This window comes from Balaenoptera physalus (genome assembly GCF_965194825.1).
Source record: "Balaenoptera physalus genome assembly, chromosome: 4".
In the NCBI taxonomy this organism is placed as follows: domain Eukaryota; kingdom Metazoa; phylum Chordata; class Mammalia; order Artiodactyla; family Balaenopteridae; genus Balaenoptera; species Balaenoptera physalus.
The window spans coordinates 64166072-64190637 of record NC_138891.1 but is presented as its reverse complement, the minus strand read 5'-3'; the positions used below and the strand labels follow the sequence as shown (position 1 = coordinate 64190637).

The 24566-nt window shown below is 38.2% G+C and overlaps 1 protein-coding gene and 1 pseudogene across 4 annotated transcripts in view; both read left to right on the top strand.

The window, feature by feature from the left end:
* Positions 1-15493, top strand: part of EHHADH (enoyl-CoA hydratase and 3-hydroxyacyl CoA dehydrogenase) — a 58781-nt gene extending 43288 nt beyond the window's left edge. For 2 of the 3 annotated variants that reach the window (XM_082461461.1, XM_082461460.1), the window contains one exon: positions 11094-15492. In XM_082461461.1, coding sequence (XP_082317587.1) covers positions 11094-12355 — 1262 coding nt within the window. In that variant the 3' untranslated portion in view covers positions 12356-15492. Of the gene's footprint in view, positions 1-11093 lie in introns of all 3 variants that reach the window. The other variant, XM_082461462.1, reaches the window with a different exon arrangement.
* Positions 7-5027, top strand: LOC309660654 (serine/arginine-rich splicing factor 3 pseudogene; annotated as a pseudogene). The gene has a single exon. The product of its transcript is annotated as a serine/arginine-rich splicing factor 3 pseudogene (transcript).
* Positions 15494-24566: the final 9073 nt, after the last annotated feature.

The following is a 24566-nucleotide window of genomic DNA, read 5'->3' as shown; positions in this document are numbered from 1 at the left end:
TGCTTAGGGCCACCAGGTGCCAGGCTCTTTGCTAAACATATCACTTGTTTTAGCTAACTTGATTTTCACCCCAGCCCATGAACTATCTTTACTTTATGTGTGAGGCCTAGAAACACTAACCTGCTTGACAGTGAGCTAATGAAACCCAAGTTGTCTAATGTAGGTCTGTCTGATTCCAGACTCTGGGCATTTTTTAACTCATTTCTACTTCTTCCATGTCTCTCATTCCTGGATTTCCCAACAATGATTATTATATGTTGCACATTTCAAAGTGTGTTCTGTCACTCCTATAGCTAGGGATTTGGAATGAAGGCTATATCTTTCTGGTCCTTGCATCCATTCACTTCTCCTGGTTCAAAACCACTATCCTCAAATTCATCTGAACCCTGAAATAGTGGCTTCTCTACTTTTTCCCCTAGAAAATTTCTCAAACAAAATGTCTTCTTTCCTTAGAAGCTAGCTCTCTGATTGCCTTCTTCAGGCCACTTTCCTAAACTTCACTTTCTCTTAGTCTTGGCCCAAGAATGGTCTTGGGTAGATTCCAAACCTCCTGAAATAGTAAGTGAAATGTTATATGTATTAGCTTGTATACAGTCTTCTGGGGGAGGAGGTCCAAAGTTTACTAAAAGCATCAACTTTCTTAACCCTCACCCAGCTCTCTAACACCAACCCAGCTTGGAGGGGAAGACCCCTCTCTACATCTTCTTAGTCTGTTGTGGTTTCAGTCAAGTTTGGGAATAAAATAATGTGTCTTTAATGCAAACACACTGTGGTCCTCTAGCACTGACTCTGTTCACTTGTGATTTTTTAAGGAGATGGATAAATAGTGTGACAAAGAACTATGAGTATCCCTTTTTTATACTCTTTCAGCAACACCAATATTTGTTTCTAGTTATGTATTTACCTGTTTCTTCTTCCTTGTATTCCTTCAAGCCAAGAATAATTAATGCAAAATAATAGTAAAAGTTTTAAGTTTATCAGTATTGTGTTTGTCAACCATCATTTGAGAATTTCCCTATTTCCTTATTATGAGCTTTTTAAAAATACATCAGGTTTGTGTCTAGCATGGAATGTTTAAAAGTTTAAGGTTTTTTTTTTTTAAGTATACCCCACATTGTTCTGAAAAATATTTGAAAAAGCATTTAAACTGTGTAGAAGACAACGTGGATAAAAATAAAGTGAGAGAATTGGTCATTTCCCCCTTCTTCATGTTTATCCACATCCCGCTCTGCACTTCTTCTTTGTGACACAGCCTCCCGCTTCACCCTGTGTCCTCTGGAACATGCCCACAGCCTCATCTGGTTTACTAATGGCTCCCCCTCTGTCTCCTGCCTGAAACCTGGCTTACCCTGGGCACCTGCTTCTCCTGCAGCCCTGTCAAGAGAATGCTGTTACTTCTCCCACACTCCATGGACCTCACTGTCACTTCCCAGTTCCCCTCTCAGACCATTACCCCTTTCAGGACACTCTCCTCTGTGGTCCTGCCGTCCAGTCGTATCACTTTATCGCTCCTCATTACTGTCAGTGCTCCCCTGCTTTGCCCTCATTTTAGTACCTGGATCACAGTTATCCTCTGTGGCCCAAATCCTGCTGCCATCTGGTTGTCTTCATCCTCTGTGTGAATAATTCAGCCCTGAATAACCCAGCCCTGTTGCTTCTGGGTTCCTTCACCTCCTCAGATCCAGTGACGCTCACCTCACTTCACTTCCGTGACCCACACTTATGGCTTCACCGTAGGTCTTGTCTTTACCCTGAACATTTCTCCACCTCTGAAATGTGAAATCTCACTTTTTCACCACAACCTTGTATTTTCCCACATCCCTTTCTCGGTTATTCTAACTAGGACATGTGTTACTTGATCAGCTCCTCCTATCTTTACTTTCTTCTCTATTCAGTTTTCATTTCCAGTCATCACTTCAGCTACTCTCTTACCAATGTCCTCAAATGCCACGACTCGTCCTTTCATTATGCCCCCTGGCAAAACCCCAGCCCTGATGAGCCCAACTTTGCACTTCCATGAGCCTATGTTCTCAGATCAGGCCGGCGCAAACTGCAAGTTCACATTCTCCCACCTCGCCTGGACTCTCAGGGCTGTCAGAAGGGGAGAAGACTGCAGTTGACCAAACACTGCAGAACCAGTAGTCAAAGCATCCCTTATCCTTTATTTACTTCTCTGAGTAGAAGAGGTTCTTGACTAGATTTAATTCCATGGCAGTTAAAGGCAGTGATTTGGTACAGGAACAGGACTCCTGGTCCCTGTCTGTGTGTGTTTAATGAGGAAAAACTAAGAAACTAAATTCAGTGTAAATGCAATATATACCTATGAAAACACAATTACCAACAGTGAAAAGTTTGGTCTTTCAGCCCTTCGTTCTTGAGAACTTTGAGACCATAAGGTTGTGAAAAGAGAAGTTAGTAGCTAAGAACTTTTTGAAAGAAATAGATATTGTTTTCATGTATATTTTGTTTCAGTGATTAAATGAAAAGTATCAGTTTATAGAACTGAAGAAAATCTAAAATTATAGCTAAGACACTTCTAAAAAGCATTAGTCTGGCCCACTTTGTGGTTTGGATTATGAGTTGTTTGGAGCCCCAGAGGTCCTTCAGCAGACCTGCTCTGAGAGGTGAGCACTGAGGAGCTCTACTCCATCTTCACCAGGTGGCCTTCCTTCCCTGCTGTGTTCAGTTCTGAGATATCAGTTGCATGACATTATACTTTACAAAGCACTTTCGCATAGACTTCTCATTAGTCCTTATTGTCCCTGTGGGTTTATAATCTCTACATGGTAGGAATTTTCAGCTTGGGACTGAAAGCTAGGAGGCCAGGGTTTTGAACCCCAACTCTACCTCCTATTTACCCAGGCCAAAGTTTAGGATACAAGCTGCTACAGCAGTGAGAGCTATCCAGCCTTCTTGTTATTGAGTGAAATGCAGATGCTTAGTAAATTTGGAAACCTAAATATTTTAAATAATTTAATATATATATATTATATTAAATAATTTAATACAATTTAAAAATTAAATATATTCCAGAGAAACTAAATCAGTGATTTCTTATTATTGATATCATTCTATATTCAAAACCAATTGCCACAGGGGATTAAGAGGCACAAATTACTATGTATAAAGTAAATAAGCTACAAGGATATATTATACAGCACAGGTAATATACCCAATATTTTATAATAACTCTAAATCCAGTATAATCTATAAAAATTTTGAATCACTATGTTGTACACCTAAAACTAATATAATATTGTAAATCAACTAAACTTCAATTGAAAAAAAAAACAATCCCCAAAGCTAGTCATTGTGAAGTGTAGAAGAGTTATATATACATGTCTTTCACAAAACATCCACAGTGGGTTGGTTAGGTAACAGGTAACCTGCTGTTGTAACAAATAACAATCTCAGTGGCTTAGCACAATAAAGATCATTTTCCTCCTCACTCCACAGTAATTCTAGAACAAGGTTCTTTCCAAGGAGTGGCTCTGCCATCCTCCTGGATAAGGGTCAGCAAACTTTTTCTGTAAAGTTCTAGATAGTAAATGTTGTAGACTTTTGGGGCCTTATGGTCTCTGTTGCAACTACTCAACTCTGCCATTGAGGACAAAAACAGCCACAGAGCCATTTCGTGGACGATGGGTGTGCGAGAGCATCTGCAGGTGCCAGGCGGGAGGGGACCGGGAAGACCCAGCCCAGGGTGTGTGGATTTGAGCCTTCGCGTTTCTAACCTGAGATCTCGAAATGCATCGTGATTCCTGTACGTTGGACTGTAAAGTTTATGTAGGTAATCTTGGAAACAATGGTAACAAGGCTGAATTGGAATGAGTTTTGGCTATTATGGACCACTCCGAAGTGTGTGGGTTGCTAGAAACCCTCCTGGCCTCGCTTTTGTTGAATTTGAAGATCCCGAGATGCAGCCGATGCTGTCCGAGAACTAGATGAGAGAACACTGTGTGGCTGCCAAGTAAGAGTGCACCTGTCGAATGGGGAAAAGAGAAGTCGAAATCGTGACCGCCTCCTTCTTGGGGTCGTCGCCCTCGAGATGATTATCGGAGGAGGAGTCCTCCACCTCCCACACATCTCCAAGACGGAGAAGCTTCTCCCGCAGCCGGAGGAGGTCCCTTTCTAGAGATAAGAGAAGAGAGAGATCACTGTCCCAGGAGAGAAATCACAAGCCGTCCCGATCTTTCTCTAGGTCTCCTAGCCGATCTAGGTCAAATGAAAGGAAATAGAAGACCAGTTTGCAAGAGGAGTGGTGTACAGGACATAACTTCATTTGACAGGAGTATGTACAGAAAATTCAAGTTTTGTTTGAGACTTCATAAGTTTGGTGCATTTTTAAAATGTTTTCGCTGTTCACATTTGTTTGTCTCTTGGAACAGTGACACATAAAGGTGTAATTCTCTATGGTTTGAAATGGATCATATGAGGTATGTAATGTCAAGAATTGTTACTTTACAACGTTCCCTTATGCAAAATTGAATTTGCTTTGAATTTTTAGTCTTGCATAGACTGATAATAAACCTCTAACTCCCGTCCAGCTAAAGTGTGATGTTTAATATTATGGAAACAAAACTGGCAAAAATTGAAAAGACTTTCTGTAGCTGGGATATGCAGCTGTAGTTAAGCAAGCAGTCTTTAAAAGCTGCTGTGAACACAAGCCAGCAGGTAAAAATTAAAGCTGCACCCTTAAACTAGATTAGAGGTTTAAAAATTCCACTAGTCTTCACCCCGGACAAGAGGTTGTCCGGTGGGTTTAGAATCTAAGAAGTTTCAAGAAAGTTAGTTTACCTTTGCTTTAGGTCATAAGTTCCTTCTGTGATTGCTGTATATGAATACATAGCTCTTTGTAATATTATTTGGAAATTTGAGACTATTCAATATACCAATGTCCTGCTAGTTTAAGGGTACATTGTAGAGCTGAACTTTGAGTTACTGTGCAAGATTTTTTTTTTTCATGCTGTCATTTGTAATATGTTTTGTAAGAATCCTTGGGATTAAAGTTTTGGTTACAAATGGTTGTTTAACCTGAAAGCCTGTTTTTCCTTGCAAAACTAAAATCTGAGCTTGGTACCCATCAAGTCCAGGTATAACATTCCTATTGGAAGCCATACTTACATTTTCTTGTAAAGTGCTTTTGATAATAAAATATTAACATAATTGTGTAATAGTTGAACCCACTATTACCATAGTTCTTGTCCCATAGAAGGCAGTTGGTTACACAAATCTTATTTTGTAAGAAACACAATTTGAGGCTTTTGAAGTGAAGGGAATTTTTGGTTGTCTACTTAAGTGATGATACATTTTTAGGAGTAGAAGCCAGTTCAAAGTCCATGATATTCAGTGACCATCATTTTAAAGTATAGCCACCTGATACATTGTAATCCAAAGTTGCTGGTAAAAAAACAACAAAAAAACTTTAGCATGAAAATGTTCCACAAAGCTTTAAAAATTGCTTCCATTTTATATAATTTGAGGTGTTGCATGGAAATTCTAAACTGATCCATCATGATGTGAAATTCACTATATGGTTCAAATGTAACAGTGCAGAATTGAATATGGAGGCATGCATAACCTTCTTCTTAGAAATCTAGAGGAGTTGTAATTTCAAATTTTTGTGCAATTAGATTAAATCATAATGCAACAGTCTTTTGGCTTAGTTTCCTTAAATGTGCTATTTAAAGATAGTTTTGGATTATGCTGTACTGACTTTCTTTAATATGAAAGATGTCATTGTATTAATCTATAAGGATGTTTTATAAGATACAGATCCTAAACAAATTATTTCCAGTGGTCCTTCTTCACCTTTCATGCACATATCAAGGGAGGAGAGTCCTGGGTGACACAGGGGGGAGAATTGGTGTCAGTGGAGTTCAGTATGAGCCTTGTTACAGAAGGCACTTTTAAGACTGCCTATTGATTTACTGGGAGCTCGGGCTTTGGGCCTTTCGTCTTTCGGCATTTCATAGCTTAAAACCTTTGTTAGGATCAAGCAAGGCAAGATAGCTAAGAATTCATGGAAGTAATATGGTACATCAATATTACACTGCTCTTATAAATCTACATGGGCATTTTTGGCAGTATACAACTTGCAGAGTCTTAAATTGGAAGGGTTTCTGTAAAAAGGATAGTGGATTATAGCTATAATGTGGCTAATACAGACCTGATATAGAATCAACCTCCGGGATTTAACCTTAGGGTCCAAATTTGCAATCACTTTAACCAGAAACCCTAGCACAATTTTATGGCTTGTTAAAAATATGGAAGATAGAAATCGTTAAAACCTTACATTCTACATTTAAATTGTGGCTATTAAAAAGTTTAGTTACTGTATTTCTGAAATTAACAAGTCCTGTTGGCCAGTTTTGTCTTGCATTCTCAGTTGAATATGATACTGAAAGCAGTCACAGAGACTTTGACTTGTGGTGTAATGATTACAGGTGTTCACTAGAGGTCACTATTAATAATACCTGGTGATAATTTAAGGAACATATCTAAGGATTATAGTTGGTTTTTATGCTTTCAAGAATAGTTAATATTCTATGGTTCTCGGTTCATTGTGGGTTACTTCTGACCTCCATGTCTTAAGCAGAAAGGTAAATACAAAGATAAATTAGCCAGAGAAATTTTAATTTTATGAGATGTAGATACATTTTACCTACTGTTTCTATGCTTTTTTACAGTTCCTTAAAAGATCATGTGATCAGTAGATGGCATCACCACCTTTTTTAGACTCACCCATGTCTGGATGGAAAGTCCTGGTGGCTTTTTATTGTAGAGTTATGGTTTATATTCTTACAGTGCTTCTTTTTCAGGAATGGTGTTTTCCAGGCCTACTGACTCATTTTTCCGTCCCTGGTTATATAAGAACCACTGGTTTAGTACTTTGTATTAGTGTGCTTTTATTTTCAGAATCCCCAACATGATTTAGTTGTCAGACCTGGTTGGTGGTAATATCTTCTGGTTGTACATTTTTGTGCTAGACTGTTGCCTTCTGGTTTTCCTTTTTTTTGAGAACATGAAAGATTTTTATAATTAAAGTAGCTGAAGAAGAAAAAAACAGCCATAGACAATACAAAAACAAATCAGTGTGATTGATTCCAGTAAAACTTTATTTATGGACACTAAAATTTGGATGTGATATAATTTTCCTGTGTCACAAAATATTCTTATTCTTTCATTTTCAGCTATTTAAAATGTAAAAATATTCTTAGCTCACTGGCAGTACAAAAGCAGGCAGTGGGCTGGGTGCGACCTGCAGGCCAACATCTGCTCCAGGGTCTCCTCCAAAGCCCCAGAGTTGTTCTCTGCATCCTCTATACCCAGGTGGTAATGAAGGATCTTGTGGGAGATTTTAGGGGCCAGTCGTGATCCCACGCCACCCTCTTCCCCATTCCCTTGACCAGAATTAGTTACAGGCCCTACCAGGATACCAGAGGTCTAGAAAGTACAGGCTTCTATGTGCTCAGGAAGAAAATGAAATGGTGTGGGAAAGAAATAGCAACATCTTTGCCATCGAATAATTTTTCTACATTTTCCATCCTTCTTGCTTTTTTGAAAAATATTTCTCACTTTTCTTTTCCCTTCCCCAGCTGGGTGGTTCAACTTCTCCAATTTCACTGTTTTAGTTCGATCTTTCTTTAAATATTTCTTCAAATATCTTTATCTTGAAGTTTTTCTTGACTCATCCAACCAAAAATAATCTCTTTCCTTTGAATCACCAAAGAAATTTGAACTTCTCTCATCGCTTATTTTACCTTTAAGGGTGGATATTTATGAACTTTTTTCTTTCCCACCACTAGATTATAAGTTCCTTGAGGGTTGGTACTACTCACATTTTTAATAACAGTTTTATTGAGATGAAACATATGTCATAAAATTCACCCATTTAAAGAGTACAATTCAACATAAAATGCTGCAGCTGCTGAAAAAAAGTATGGCAATCCCTCCAAAAATTAAAAATAGAATTACCATATGACTCAGCAATTCCACTTCTGGGTATATCAAAAAGGATTGAAGGCAGGGACTCAAACGGGTATTTGTATAATCATGTCCATAGCAGAATTATTCACAATAGTGGAATTATGGTGGAAGCAACCCAAATGTCCATTAACAGATGAATGAATAAACAAAATGGGGTACATATATATATTCAAAGGGATATTATTCAGTCTTAAAAGGTGGGAAATTCTGATGCACGCTACAACATGAATAAACCTGGAGGCTATTCTACTAAGAGAAATAAGCTAGTCACAAAAGGACAAATACTATTTGATTCCACTTATATGAGGCACCTAGAGTAGTCAAAATTATAAAGATAGAAAGTAGAATGATAGTTGCCAGGGGCTGGGGAGAGGGCAAAATGGGGAGTTATTGTTTAATGAGTACAGAGTTTCAGTTTTGCAAGATGAAAAGCGTTCTGGAGATGGATGGTGGTGCTGGTTGCACAACTCTGTGAATGTACTTAATGCCCCAGAACTGTACACTTAGAAATGGTTATGATGTTAGGTTTTATGTTATATGTATTTTACCGCAATTAAAACATTTTTTAAATACATAGTAACAATGTCACCAGAAAAAGAGTATATTTAAGTGGTTTTTAGATATTCATAAAGTTGTGTAGCCATTGCCACAAAAAATTTTAGAACATTTCCATCACTTTAAAAAGAAACCCTGTACCCATTTGCAGTCATTCCTCATTGCCCATCCTCCCAGCTCCTGGCAACTACTAATCTGCTTTCTGTCTCTATGGATATTCCTATTCTGGACATGTCATATAAATGGAATCATATAACAAGTAAGCTTTTGCATCCAACTTCTTTAACTTAGCATAATGTTTTTTAAGGCTCATCCATGTTATAGGATGTACCATTTAGTTTTACGGCTGAGTAATATTCCACTGGAGAGACATACCACCTTTTGTTTATCCATGTTGATGGACATTTGGCTTGTTTCTTCTTTTTGGCTATTTTGAATAATGCTGCTATGAACATCTATGTACAAGTTTTGTGTGGATGTATGTCTTCATTTCTCTTGGGTTATGTATATACCTACCTACCTACCTACCTAGGAGTGGAATTGCTGGATCGTATGGTAACTCCATGTTTAACTTTTGAGGAACTTCCAGCTTGTTTCCTACTGCAACAGCGCCATTTTACAATTTGCCAGCAGTGAATCAGGGTATCAATTTCTCCACATCCTCACCAGAACTTGTTATTGTCTGTCTTTTTAAATTATAGCTATCCTAGTGGGTATGAAGTGGTAGCTCACTGTGGTTTTGATCTGCATTTCCATAGTGACTAATGATGTTAGGCATCTCTTCATATGCTTATTGGCCATTTGTATATCTTCTTTGGAGAAATGTTTATTAGATCCTTTGCCTAATTTTATTTTATTTTTTAAAAATTTTTATTGGAGTATAGTTGATTTACAATGTTGTGTTAGTTTCAGGTGTACAGCAAAGTGAATCAGTTATACATATACATATACCCACTCTTTTTTAGATTCTTTTCCCATATAGGCCATTATAGAGTACTGAGTAGAGTTCCCTGTGCTATACAGTAGGTCCTTATTAGTTATCTATTTTATATATAGTAGTGTGTTTATATCAATCCTAATCTTCCAATTTATCCCTCCCCCGACTTACCCCCGGTAACCATAAGTTTGTATTCTACATCTGTAACTCTATTTCTGTTTTGTAGATAAGTTCATTTGTACCCTTTTTTTAGATTCCACATGTAAGCGATATCATATGATATTTGTCTTTGTCTGGCTTACTTCACTCAGTATGAGAATCTCTAGGTCCATTCATGTTGCTGCAGATTCCTTTGCCTAATTTTAAATTGAGCTGTCTTTTTATTGTTGAGTTTAAGAGTTCTTTATATATTCTGATACAAGTACCTTATCAGATATATGATTTGCAAATATTTTCTCCTATTCTATGGGGTTATTTTCACTTTCTTTATTGTGTCCTTCAAAGCACAAAAGTTTTTAATTTTGATAATGTCCAATTTATCTATTTTTTTCTTTTATTGCTTATGTTCTTGGTGTCATTTCTAAGAAACTATTGCCTAATCCAAGGTCATGAAGATTTACTCATAAGAGTTTTACAGTTTAAGCTCTTACTTTGGTCTTTGATCCACTTTGATCTTACTTCGGTCTTTTGATCCACTTTGATCCATGTGGATATCAGTTGTCCCAGCACCTTTGTTGAAAAAGACTATTCTTTCCCCATTGGATTATATTGGCACCCTTGTCAAAAATTGATTTTCCATCAATGTATGAGTTTATTTCAGGACTCTCAATTCTATCTCATTGATCTATATGTCTATCCTTATTCCAGTATCACACTGTCTTGAATACTGTATATTTGTCAAAAGGTTTGAAATTGGAAAGGGTTTGTTCTTTTTTTTTCTATATTGTTTTGGTTATTCTGGATTTCTTGTATTTCTATATGACTTGTAGGATCAGCTTGTTAATTTTTGCAAAAAAACCAGTTGGATTTTTCATAGTGATTGCACTGGATCTGCAGATTGATTTGGGTAATATTGCCATCTTAACAATATTAAGTCTTCTGATCCACGAACATGGGATGTCTTTCCATTTATTTAGGTTTTATTTAATTTGTTTCAACAATGTTCTTTGGTTATTAGTGTACAAGTCTTACAATTCTTCCTTAAATTTATTCTGAAGTATTTTATTCTTTTTAATGCTGTTATAAGTGGAATTGTTTTCTTAATTTCATATTCAGATTATTCATTGCTAGTATATATAAATAAAATTGATTTTTGTATATTGATCTTGTATCCTGCAACCTTGCCGAACTTGTTTATTATTTCTAATAGTGTGTGTGTGTGTGTGTGTGTGTGTGTGTGTGTGTGTGTGTTTGTGTGTGAATCCTACTTACTGTTATACCTTCTGGAGCACTTAATACAGTGCCTAGCCTTAACTAGTATTCAATCCATTTGTAGTCCTTGAATTTGTATCTTTGAATGCCATGTTTCCACAGAAGCCTTCTATTCACTGAGTAATTTCTCAATTCCCAATACCATTGAATCATTCTTTTTCTCCTTCACTCTTATCTGCAGGCTTGGGAACAATGGGCCGAGGCATTGCCATATGTTTTGCAATGGCCAAAATCCCTGTGATTGCCGTAGAATCAGACAAGAAGCAGCTAGAGACTGCAAACAAGATAATAACCTCCATCTTACAAAAGGAAGTGTCCAAAATGCAGCAGAGCGGCCACCCTTGGTCAGGACCAAAACCCAGGTTAACTACATCTATGAAAGAGCTTAGTGGTGTAGATTTAGTCATTGAAGCAGTATTTGAGGAAAGGAACCTGAAGAAACAGGTCTTTGCTGAACTGTCAGCCGTGTGCAAGCCAGAAGCATTTTTGTGCACCAATACTTCAGCCCTGGACATTGATGAGATTGCTTCTTCCAGTGATCGTCCTCACTTGGTCATTGGCACCCACTTCTTCTCACCAGCTCACGTCATGAAGTTGTTAGAGGTTATTCCTAGCCGATACTCTTCCCCCACTACCATTGCCACTATTATGAATTTATCAAAAAAGATTAAAAAAATTGGAGTAGTTGTAGGCAATTGTTTTGGATTTGTTGGGAATCGAATGTTGAAACCTTATTATAATCAGACATATTTCTTATTGGAAGAAGGCAGTAAACCAGAGGAGATAGATCAGGTGCTGGAAGAGTTTGGTTTCAAAATGGGACCTTTTAGAGTGTCTGATCTTGCTGGGTTGGATGTAGGTTGGAAATCCCGAAAAGGGCAAGGTCTTACTGGACCTACATTGCCTCCAGGAACTCCTTCCCGAAAGCGAGGCAGCTGGAGATATTGCCCAATTCCTGATATGCTCTGTGAATCAGGACGATTTGGCCAGAAGACAGGTGAGGGTTGGTACCTTTATGATAAGCCGTTGGGTAGGATTCACAAACCTAATCCCTGGCTTTCCAAATTTCTGACACAGTACAGAGAAACCTATCACATTGAACCACGTATCATTAGCCGGGATGAGATCCTCGAGCGCTGCTTATATTCACTCATCAATGAAGCATTCCGCATCTTGGGAGAAGGGATAGCGGCTACCCCAGAGCACATTGATGTTGTCTATTTAAACGGGTATGGATGGCCAAGGCACAGGGGTGGGCCTATGTTCTATGCTTCCACAGTTGGGTTGCCCACAGTGGTAGAGAAGTTGCAGAAATATCACAGGCAGAATCCTGATATTCCCCAACTGGAGCCTTGTGACTATCTGAAAAAACTGGCTTCCCAGGGAAATCCTCCTCTGAAAGAGTGGCAAAGCTTGGCAGGACCCCCCAGCAGTAAATTGTGATTCAGCCTTTCAGGTTTTGCCTCACATGCTGGCATCAGGTAAAGCTCACTGATTTTCAGTGAAACTAAATCCAAAGATCCAAAGTAAGATTGCTCTGAAATGCAAAGCAAAAGAAGTAATTGGCCAGCTAAAACTCTTCTTTGGGTCTTCTGTCTGATGAAGATTCTAATGGGTCAGATCTTTAGGAATGTGCTTCCTATGCCTGGGAATCTGTCCCTATCAGATAAATTATTTCAATCTCAGTGAATAAACTTGTGTTAACACCATAGTAACTAAGGAAAGAGCCTCAGGAATAAGTTGAGGTTCCCAAGTTCTTTGATCATTGGAGAAATATGTCATTAATTATTCACTGATAAATGTATAAATTCATTTTGAGCCCTTTCAACCTCACACACGTAGCACTGATAGGAAATCTTATGGACCCTTCATTCAACAGACACTCATCATGCACCCCTGAGCATCTTGCACAGCACTTGACAGACCTAGAGTCCAGAGGGGCATTAATCCAGCAAGGAAGCCTATGATAAATTTCACTTCAGAGTCTCAGAGGTGGAGTGAAGATGGTTGGCAGGGTAGAGTCAGCAGTGAGGGTCTCTATGAGTGACCCTCTATGAGTGAGCTTGGAAAGCTGCCCAGGGAGAGGCAGAGGCAGTAGCCAGAGGTAGAGTATCAATGGCAGAACAGGGTTGAAGTTTAGGCGAAACACAGTTGGGAGTTGGTGAGGAACCCACATACTTAAGACCAGAATGGGGAGGTCAGGGTAGCTTGGCAAGTCATGCTCAATATAACACTTCTGTCCAAGGCCCATGTGCACAGTTGTTTGCTGCTTGCAAGGGGCTCAGTAACATTTTATAATAATTTCCTCAAGACCACCGGATGTCCAAAACCTGGTCTTTATTTACTCTTCTAGTCAAACAGAAGTAATGGAAAGTAGTTAAGTTGTTGACTTAGTGTAAGAAGAGATCTCAGGGATCTAACTCCTCTAATTCTGTGATAAAGTCATGATGCATTTCCCGGTCATGATATGCCTTTGTGATGTTGGGTATGAAATCTTAGCAAGTCTAAAATTATTGTAAAACAAATTTTGTATAATTTTGTTATAAGAACTCTTTTTACTTTTTGCCTTGTATGGTTAAATATTGAGGGGCTAGTCAACACAAAAACTTGTACACAAATGTTTATAGCAGAATTATTCATAATAGCCCCACATTGGAAACAACCCAAATGTCCATCAACTGATGAATGGATAAATAAAATGTAGAATAGCCATACAATAGGATATTATTTAGTCATAAAAAGAAATGAAGTGCTAATACATGCTACAACATGATGAACCTTGAAAATATTATGCTAAGTGAAAAAATAGGCAAATCTATTGAGACAGAAAACAGATTACAGCTTGCCTAAGGCTGGAATGATTGGGGGTGGGGAATAGGAAGTGGTTGCTAATGGGTACAGGGTTTCTTTCTGCGTTGATGAAAATGTTCTGAAATTATTGTGGTGATGGTTGCATAACTCTGTAAATCTGCTAAAAACCATTGACTTGTATACCTTAAATGTGTGAACTGTATGGTATGTGAATTATATCTTAATACAGTTAATAAATAAGTAAACAAACAAACAAATGGGCTTAGGTTATTGTCCTTCAGGATGATGTAAATGAACTGTTTTTTTACAATATTTTCACCAGTGAACTCAAACAAAATTACCAAAAGTTCTGATAGAGAAATCTTGAAGGAATATAGCACAAGTTTTCCATTGTAAAAAACAAACCAAAAAAACTTCTAGAGTGTGCTTTGAGTTGTAGTTCAATTTAGAATAATTTTTGAGATGCGTATTGCTGGATTTTATATAAATTGGTCCTTGAAATTAAAGACATCAATAGAAAAAAATTCCTGAAAATAGTAACTCTGTCTTCAAAGTGTCTTAGTTTCAAATTAATGTTAACTTATTTCAAATTCATACACACATCAACTTTTTCTTCTTTAGACCTTGAGTAGATTTCGATTTTGAGTTCTTTTTTTTTTTTTAGTTCTTAAAACTTATTTTCATCCTACATTCTCCTTTAGATTGGGGTTTTGAAACTAGAGTGTCTATGAATAGATTCTGAGTCAATAATCCCTGAAACTTTATGCTAACATTTGTGTATATGTATCTGAGTGCATTGCTTAGAAAAGGTGCCATATCTTACATTGTATTCTCTGACATGTCTATGACACAATAAATGTTAAGGACCAATACGTTATATATTGATATAAAATGGGAAGAAGAAGCATGAGTTCAATTATCCTTATTTCGTGTCAAAGGAGGCAAAACTTATTCAAACTGTTGGGTGCCACAAACAACAATGGCTAATATGAAGAAACCTTTCCAGGATATCCTATTCCATTATTGAAAATGCACTTGCTTAAAGACTTATTTTGTTGTTGTTGTTGTTAATAATTTTAAAACTATCTTTTTTAAAAAAAAACCTTCTAAATGACATGTTAAAAATGTGTTCTAATGGTAATTGACTCTGACAAGAGCTACATATTAGAGGCACCCTTGAAGCTTTTCCATAATACTCCAGCTTTAAAGACGAGACTAATGATGTTCCTTAAATCAGGAAAGCCACCGTGCAGCTGCGGTTGCTATCTACTTATTCATTTCCAGCAGGCACAGGTGTGCTCGCAAGAAAGAAAGTGAGGGATCCTAAACTCCCCTGATTAATGATGTGACAGAAATGTGCATGCAAATCATATTCCACAGCACTGTAGAAACCTGGAATTTCTAGGGTCTTACACTTGTCTTTAAAATAGACACCTAGAAATTCAGAAATATTGCAGATTCACTAGATTAGCTGAACCCTCTTGGTAGCCATTGATGAAATTAATATAAATCAAGTTCTCTGGACTATGTTTAAAAACAGCTTTCTTCAAGAACAGAATAGTCTTTGACTCTTCTTGGTACTGTCAATGCCACATGGTTATTTTGCCAGTTTACGTGTATTTCAAGATTAACAGACAAGTTACACTGCTTCCCTGCAGGACAGCAACATTACACAACTCTGAGGGACACCATTTATACCATGCTCCAAGGGGCTGCCATTCACATAGAAATAATGTGAACAGTACCCTGTGGAGTTGTGCAACACCCTGTATTGTTTCCAGGGCACACTGTGTAGAGGTTTCCAGCCCCAAAACAGTTTCTTCTCTTTATTGCTGTAAGTATCTCTCTAAACAAAGTTGACAAAAGTAGAGGGAAAGTCTCCATTTAGATTGGTGTCTCCAGTGGACCAAATTTTTAGGAAAGATTACAGTTGACCCTTGAACAGTTCGGGTTTGAACTGTGCAGGTCCAGTTACACATGGATTTTTTTCAATGGTAAATACTTTTGTACTACACCATCCACAGTTGATTGAATCTGCTGATACGGAGGAACCATAGATACTGAGGAACCGTGTATATGGAGGGCCCACTATAAATTATAGGTGGATTTTTAGACTAGGAGAAGGGTCAATGCCCCTAACCCCAGCCTTGTTCAAGGGTCAACTGTACGTCTTGTCTGTTCTTCTTAGTATTTTTTTTTCTAGCACCCTGAGAAAGAGGAACGTGAGAGAGATGAACAGGGCTTTTAATTCTTGTCAAAAGAATTCCAGGGTATTTTAATTGTAACATTTATTTGTTCTCTTTCACCAAACCTAAAATAGCCTAGCTGAGTGATGCCTGAAAGCATCTGATAAAATGACAGGCAAAGAGCTGATGCAATCGACCTTGTGCCCATCTTTCCACCTTCTCTAAGAGAGCACAATTAGCAGTTGCTAATTCTGGACATAATATGAGATCCTTAGGATGGGGTACAGCAAAACCTTCTCCAACCAAATCATAAGTGCACTTGGATTCCTGAAGACCGCCAAGGCCTAAAGAGTCGCTGATTTGTAAGTTTTGGCAGAGACTGTTGGCTGTCTCCCAAAGTTTCTCTTCCTCTCTAGCAATAAACTTCTCAATTTTTAGCTGAGTATTTGGTTGTTCAGAATAAACAGTATTATTGTCAGCTTCTTTTGCATTCAGTTGTGAACATGTGACCGAGATCTAGACAACAGGATGTAAGTGACAGTGTCACATGGCAGATTTTGGGAAACTACCTTAAGGATCAGATGATATGCATCCTTTTCCTGTTTCTTTTTTTCCCGCTTCCTCCATCTTGCTGCCTGGAACATAGATGTGAAGGCTGGAGGTCAACCCACTATACTGGACCACAAGGACAAAATTCCCTAGGGATAACAGAAAGGAAGGCTGCAAAGAGCTTGATCCCCCAAGACCTCATGGAGCAGAGTTGCTACTCTGCCTTCCAACAGTCACTTGTGTGAGAGAGAAATCAACTCCCATCATGGGTAAGACCCTGTTATTGTAGTTCTTTAATTCCTCACAGCTGACCCTAAGTAATGCAGGTGGGGTCCAAGAATGAGTGGGTTTTGTTTTGTTTTGTTTTTGGTTTTGGTTTTGTTTTTCTCAGTGCCATAGGTCATTCTGACACACAGGCAGCTTTGAGAATCTAATCTCATTCAACAGGATTTCTTGTTTTAAGAAAAACAATTTTTTGCCAGTGTGATGTGTTTTTCAACTTGATGTTGAATTGCTAATAAACTTGTATGTTATGTTTCACATATAATTGTTGTAGGCAATTCATGGAGACACCACCAAGAACCTGAACATAATTTAAAAACTAGACCACAAGGACAAAGGGATAGCAGAAAGGATTACATCAACTTAGTAGGAAACAGTCTCACAGGACTACTTAAACCTCAAATTGACTCCTACCCGATTAGAGATAAAAACACTAACAAAGTATGTGCTATCAGAAGGAAAGATGGAAAGAGGAGTAATTCAAGAAGCAATATCTCTCAGCACTGACCAAAAGGGAGACGCTGGATCTGGGGTGCACAAACCTGCTCACTAGGTCAGAGATCTCTAAAATGGGGTGCCCCTGCCGAAGACGGTGTGAAAGAGGATCCATAGAGGTGCAGACAGAAGATATTTAGAACTACTCTTGTTACTTATTTTTGTCTAAAAAATAAGAGATTAACCTTTATTAATATTTCATGTAGATAAGAACACTGCTGTCCTCGCCAGGTTGTGTCTCAGACAGCCACACGTCAGGAACAGAGCGTCGTGAGGGAAGAGGGCGAGTTCCAAAATGTAGAGAGGTGGACAGTGGCATCCTCCCTCTTACATTTGCTTCCAGCATATTGAGAAATATTGCAAATTATGTATGCTGGGCTAAGTGGATATTTAGACTAAATTATTTAATTTAACTAAATTAACCCTCACAAAAGATTCCTTCAAAGAAAGCACCCTTAAAAATAGTCTTTGAAAGAAAGAACAGTTGAAGATAACACAAATAATGCAAGCAAAGGAGGCAGATCAGGTAAGAAGTTGGCCAAAAAATTGAAATTATCAAGAAGATTATTAGAAATATTGACTTACAACCTACCATTCATGATGAAGCCTGCCTGCCCTAAGTGTGTATTGTGTCTTATATTAGTGAATAGCAGTATGAAACCATCACCTATGCAAAATGTTTTAATACATTGTTTATTTCATCACAATCTCATTCTTTATAAACGTCTATGTTATTGTGTTTAAAATGTACATATATGTCAATATAATAGTAAAAGTATATAATTTATAAACATCCTATTATTATGTATTAGAGATGTATACTCAAAATTTATGTGATGTGCTACCCAGATCCTCTTTTAGGAATGAAAATTTTATTCTCCGAGTTGGTAGGAGTGTTACCAGAAAATGGTCTTCTTTCGGGATTGCCTTGCTCAAGGTCACAACTTCTTCCAAAAATAGCTTGTTGGGGGGGATGAATTGAGAGACTGGGATTGACATATATACACTATTGATACTGTGTATAAAATAGATAACTAATGAGAACCTACTGTATAGCACAGGGAACTTTACTCAATGCTCTGAGGTGACCTAAGTGGGAAGGAAATCCAAAAAAGAGGGGAATATATGTATCCATATAGCTGATTCACTTTGCTGTTCAGTAGAAACTCACACATTGTAAAGCAACTATACTCCAATAAAAATTAATTTTAAAAAATAGCTTGTATTCAATGATTGCTCAACTCAGGAGTGTAAGCACCTGATCTTCTTGTTCCAACTCTGAAGGGCTGACATAGCTCGTGAGCTCCCAAGGACATTGGGCTGGGGCCTTCATTGGTATCCAATTGCAGCTGAACTTCTCTCTCTGCTCATTCCTGCTTCCTCCCTTCTCCTTCACAGGTGTTAATCCCAAGAGCCCTCCTTAAACAATCTGCACACTCATCTCCATCTCAGAGTCGGCTTCCCAGGGAAACTGCAACACTGCAGGTACATGATCAAAGATGTTTGGAAACCATTGATCCATATGCTATCAACTCTTTTGTATTTTGTGTAATAGACTTCTTTTGATTTCACATGTTATCAGTTTTTATAAACAGCTGTGTGTGCTAGAAAAGAATGTGCATTCTCTGTTTGATGAATCTAGGATGCTATTCTAAGATCGAGCTTGCTAATTATGTTGGTCAAGTTTTCTCTGTAGCCCTGCTGATGTTCTATCTATAGTCCCGCCTCCTCCTGTGATTGGGGTCAAATACCCAGCCAGTGGGGGGGACTCCTTTCCTTGACACAAAAAGCCAGGAGTGACTGAATGGGCACATATAGCTTTAAAATGATCTTACTGTGTTTCTGGCAGAAGAATTTCCCTTCTAGGAACCATGTCTTCTAGATCTCAGGGTGTTAATTTCTGGTACAGGAAACAAAACTCTCCAAGTGGGTCACTGGCCGTGATGATAAATGGGGCCACTTCTACTTTCAGTCTTTGGTTCCTATAACCTTGTATTTTACCTGTTACGGACATAGCACCAGATAACAGTTATTGATTCAGGATGTGAACTGCATCCTGGAGGATGGTACCCCATCCTCACAGGATGTAATCTCCAAGCTGGAACCTCAGTAATACCTTCTAAGAGATATTCCATTATTCTATTAGGAAGGCTAGTAGCTTCTGGGTGGTGTATTATCTGATCGGAACAGGGAATCCATGGTCATATGCCTACCTCTGTACCACCTTTGTTTTAAAGCATGTCCTTTTTTCTGATGCAATATTATGTGAGTTCTTATTTTACTGGCTCAGATCCTCTTGAAGTTCTTGGAAAATGAAGCCCTGCAGTCAGGAAAGGAAAACCCACACATGGAATATGTGTCAATTCCAGTCAAGATGAATCACTGACCTGCTGACTAAAGAGTATCCATGTAGTTGGCTTACCACCAAGTGGTTGGTTGGTCTTGCCATGACAACTTGCATCTGGGGCAAGTTGTACATTCAGCAATTAGATCAGCCCTGATGAGTGGGCGTCCATTCTGTTGGGCTCATGCATAGCTTCATCCCTACAACCAAGCCTTCTCTGTCATGGGCCACTTGTGCCAGCAGCACTAATGTGGGTAATGATAGTGGCCGGTTGATGTCCGCTAGCCTGGTCACTCTGTCTACTTGGTTGTTTAATTCATCTTCTATGGTAGACGTTTCCTGGATGGAATTAACATGTCATGCACAGCTCTTCACACTTTGTGCCCACTCCCATCAGTGCATCCCTCAATTCCCCAGTTTTTGCTGTCTCCTATCTTCCAATATTTCTCCTTCTGGTCCCTGACCAACCACCCAAGCCATTGCCACTGCCCACTCAAGCCAACTCTCTGAGTCTTTTTTTCCCTTCTTCCACCACCTGCCATGGCAGTTCAGCATATCTACTTCACCACGTGTGTGCCATCACTTTCTCCAAGCCTCCAAGAGCCAACCTAGCACTGTGTTAGTAATGTGTGTCCTAGAGCCTGCCTGGGCATTAAATCCTGTATCATGGAAAAGGTTTCCACATCAGTAAACTCACTCTACCAAAGTTCATGTTCTGCCCCTCTTGATCCAGCCCCCTCAGGATCCACTCCCAAACATACTCTCCCAGCTTCTGCCAACACCTCTTGGCTGGATCCTATACCTCCTTGAGGATATAAACCCTTTCTTCCCTTAGTCTTAACACTCCCCTAAATGGGTTATTTTGTGACTTAACTCTAGTTATTGTTCTGATGCCCAGGAGGGGAGTTATTTCTCGAGCTGAGTGTGTGTCTTGCATAACAGAAGCCCCTGAACTGTCTTTGAGCAAGGGTGAAACACAAGTCTTTAGGAAGGAGGGGCCGGCCTCCTCTGCAGGCCCAAAGTATTCAGGGGAACTCAGAATTTGATATTTTCAAATTCACTGACCCAGATGTCCCCATTGCCAGTCACAGGGTCCCATTTCTTCTCAATCAAGGCCTTAACCTTGGCAAAGCAGAATTGCCATGAGAATTCACCCTTCTCTGAAACTCCATTTCCCTCATAATTAAATCCTGGGCCTGACCTCTGCTTTTTCTGTCCTGTGACTACAGGAGATAAGTCTGTCTTATACGCTTCCAGGGAAACCCTCCGACATTCACAGTTTGTCTTAGATCGGTAGTTAATCACCTTCACACCTTTTATTATATTTCTCCAGGACAGGAATAGTCCCCAGCAACAGCCCTCTGAATCCATTACAACTTTCTGTAACCTCTTAAATGCCTGAAAAATGCCCTCATTACCTTCTGTGGATATCCCATCCCAACTTCTCCACTGATGAAAGTTTTAACTTTTGTGCAGTTACAGCATACTAGGCGCTTTCAGTACTCCACTTACCACCAGATGACATTTTCATTGCCAGTTGGCTGGTTTATAATCTAGCTCTAAAATCCCATTTCAGATTTTGCTTCCTAGGACCACTTCTGTTAGCAATTGGCATAGAGCAAGTTTCCCAGGAAAGAGATTCTGAAATAGAGATTTCCATGCCGGAAGTCTACTGGTGAGTGCTCTTGGGTATAACACCTGTAAGGGAGTGAAGAAAGCACGAATGAACAGAAGGAGGAGTTGAACTGAGGCAGATGTAGCAGAAGCTTCAGCAGATCTTTGGGGAGCTCTGAGGCTCAGACAGCCCTTCAGAGATGTCCTGAATTGAGGCAAGGGGGTTGGGCCTTTGTACTTTCACCTTTTTGGGTGTGGGTTGCCCCCAGGGAGGGAGGCATGGCCTTGGACAAGGCATCTACCTTCAGCCAAGGTGAATATCCTTGGGGGAACTCAGGTCCTTGGCTTCTCCCAGTGGCTTGTTAGAAGGTCCTTCTGACTACCTCACATACAAGAGCAACCATCCCCTTCCTTGTTAGTCCCTATCTCCTTGATCCTGCATTTTCTCCATAGCACAATTACTGTCTGACATATTATATGTTTGTTTATTTGCTTATTTTCTATGGCCCTTCCCCTGATGTGTTTCTTGAAAGTAGGCATTTTGGGTGTTCTGTTCGTTGTTCTAATTGGAACCTAGACCAGTGCCTGGTACATAGGTGATGCTCAATATACCAGTTGACCCTTGAACAATGTGGGGGTTAGGGGTGCTGACCCCCTGTGCAGCTGAAGTCTATGTATAACTTTTGTGTCCTCCAAAACTTAGCAACTGATAGCCTACTGTTGACAGGAAGCCCTACCTAAACAGAAACAGTCAATTAACACATGTTTTGTATGTTATATGTATTACATTCTGTATTCTTACAGTAAAGTGAGCTAGAGAAAAGAAAATGTTATTAAGAAAATCTTAAGGAGGAGAAAATACATTTACAGGCTGTACTGTATTTATTAATACAGTTAGTTTATGTTGTCTGTTTACAAGATGAATCATCTGTCAGTACCTACATCAATATTGTCTTATATGATACAGAACATGGTAGATGTTATCCTTATTACTAACACTAGACATCAAAAATGAAAAGATAATGTGAAAAAGAAATTTGTATTTATTTACAGGTATAACGATTCATGCATCAATAACAAAGCAGCAGCAGTATGATTGCTTTATGGTAGCCTAGCCTATATGTTAATGAATGAATTGTTATAAAATTTTTATGGTGTAGAGTGTTACAGTCATATTCAGAATACAGTATGGGAAACGTTGTTGCATTAGGAGAACCCACTTACCTGTGATGGTAGGGTGATACACAGTTTACCCAATTACCAGAGAGAGGCATATTGTACAGTAATGTAATTCTTTGAAAGCAAAGTTATGTAACAGAAAACTAACACATTATTAATTTTATATTAAATATCACTCACCTTATGGCTATGTTAGGCTAGACTAGTATCTACATATATTTTATGTATTTCTTATATACCTTTTTCCTAAATTGTTCAATATTTCTAGGCTACGTGGTTCGTTTGTGAATTGTTTCAAATTGTCACAAATCTCCAAAAAATATTCCAATATGTTTATTGGACCCTCACAGTTGAAAAGTGTGTTGTTCAAGGGTCAACTGTAATTATTGAAGAAGTAAAAGTCTTAATTTACCCCTTGTCTGAGGCTTGCCATTCTAAAATATTATACCTCATCTTCTGCATGCTGGAGATTAGCCCAGGCTATCTTAGGAACACTAAAGGAAAGTTGTAGAATGATTGCTCATCTAATGATTGTCTGTTTAAAACTGTCTAGCACAGCTTAATGTAAGGTGGTATAAAAACTAAATTTCCATTGGTAACCTAACTTATGACTTGTCTACCCACCTGTAACTACAGAATGCATGATCCAATAAAATTTTTCCTAATTTATGATTTGCGTTAAAAAATACTTACAAAGAACTAAAAATAAAATGACATTTTGTACAATTTAAACTTTTTATTTAAGACAATAACATTACATAAATATAAAATTCAAAAATATTTGTTATTAGACTGTATGAAAATTTGAAATCTGAACTGTTGCAGAAAATCTAAGTTTTGCATATTGCTGTATTTTCAGTTATTCAACTGGTCCTCAGTAATACCTCATAATTTAGACTCTATGTCAGAAAATGGAACAAAACTAATGAGGTAAACTTTAAATAAATCATTCCATGAACTGGGTATATTGAGAGTAGGATTTTTGCTGCTCTCCCCACTAGATGGTGCTGCTAAGAAGTTTTCTTAAAATTTCCAATTTAGAGATACAATTTTAACCAAGCAATAGAATATCATTCATATGTTTAACGATAGTTCTGTCATAACATTTGTTTTTAAAACTTTCAACAAAATGTTCTGTGGGCTCCTAGAGCTTGTGTGTAGATGTGATGTGGGTCAGTTTTATAAATAATAGGCAATCTGAGTAGGTGGAAATTGGAGAGAGAATTTCAGCCATAACAGCATTTGATATTATCAGATTTCCAGCGATCATCATGTAGTTGGCTTCCAATTACCTTTCTCAAACTTAAAAAAATTACATAAGATGTACATAATTTTCTTGTAGATCTTGTTCAATCTACCAAAATGAGTATTGTAATACCCTTTCAATTAAAAAACCCAGTTGCTTATTCTTATGTGGTTCATGAAAAGCCAGCTTTATTAATTCTTACAATTATGAGAAGAGTTTTAAAAATAGTAATTCAACAGTTGGATTTATGGTTCTTTCTGTGAAGAGATTTGGTCTATAAGACAGAAAATTCAGTGTTTTGTCCAGTGTATAATATAAGCTGTATTCCAATACAGTAGCATGAGCTATTGGTATAATGTAGCAATTAGCCCTTTTGACCACTTCCTAAGAGCCCCTAATTTCAATGGGAAAACCTAATGGATATAGGGAGTCAGACTCTACAATCTGCTATAGATTTGAAGCTTTAATGGAAATTTGAGGGTCAAAGTCCTCTTTTATTTTATCCTCTGTGGAAATTGAATCTTGCTGTGAAAAAGCCATTGCATTTTCTTTTCTAGATTAAATTTCAGCCTCTTTACCTTTTACACATTGATTCTATTTTCTATCTTTTAATTACTGTTGTCTTCCCAGGTTTATTGAGATATAATTGGCATACAACAGTGTGTAAGTTTGAGGTGTACGGGATGATTTGATATAAGTATATACTGGGAAATGACTACCATAAGGTTAATTCACACAACCGTCACCTCACCTAGTTACTTTGTGTGTGTGTGTGAGTGTGTGTGTGTTGAGAACAGATAAGAGATACTCTCTCAGCAAAACAAAATAGTATTGTTAACTTTAGTTACCATGCTATACATTAGATGCCCAGAATGTATTCAGCTCTAAGTTTGTACCCTTTGACCACCTTCACTCATCACCCTCCTTCCCCCACAGCCTCCGGTGACC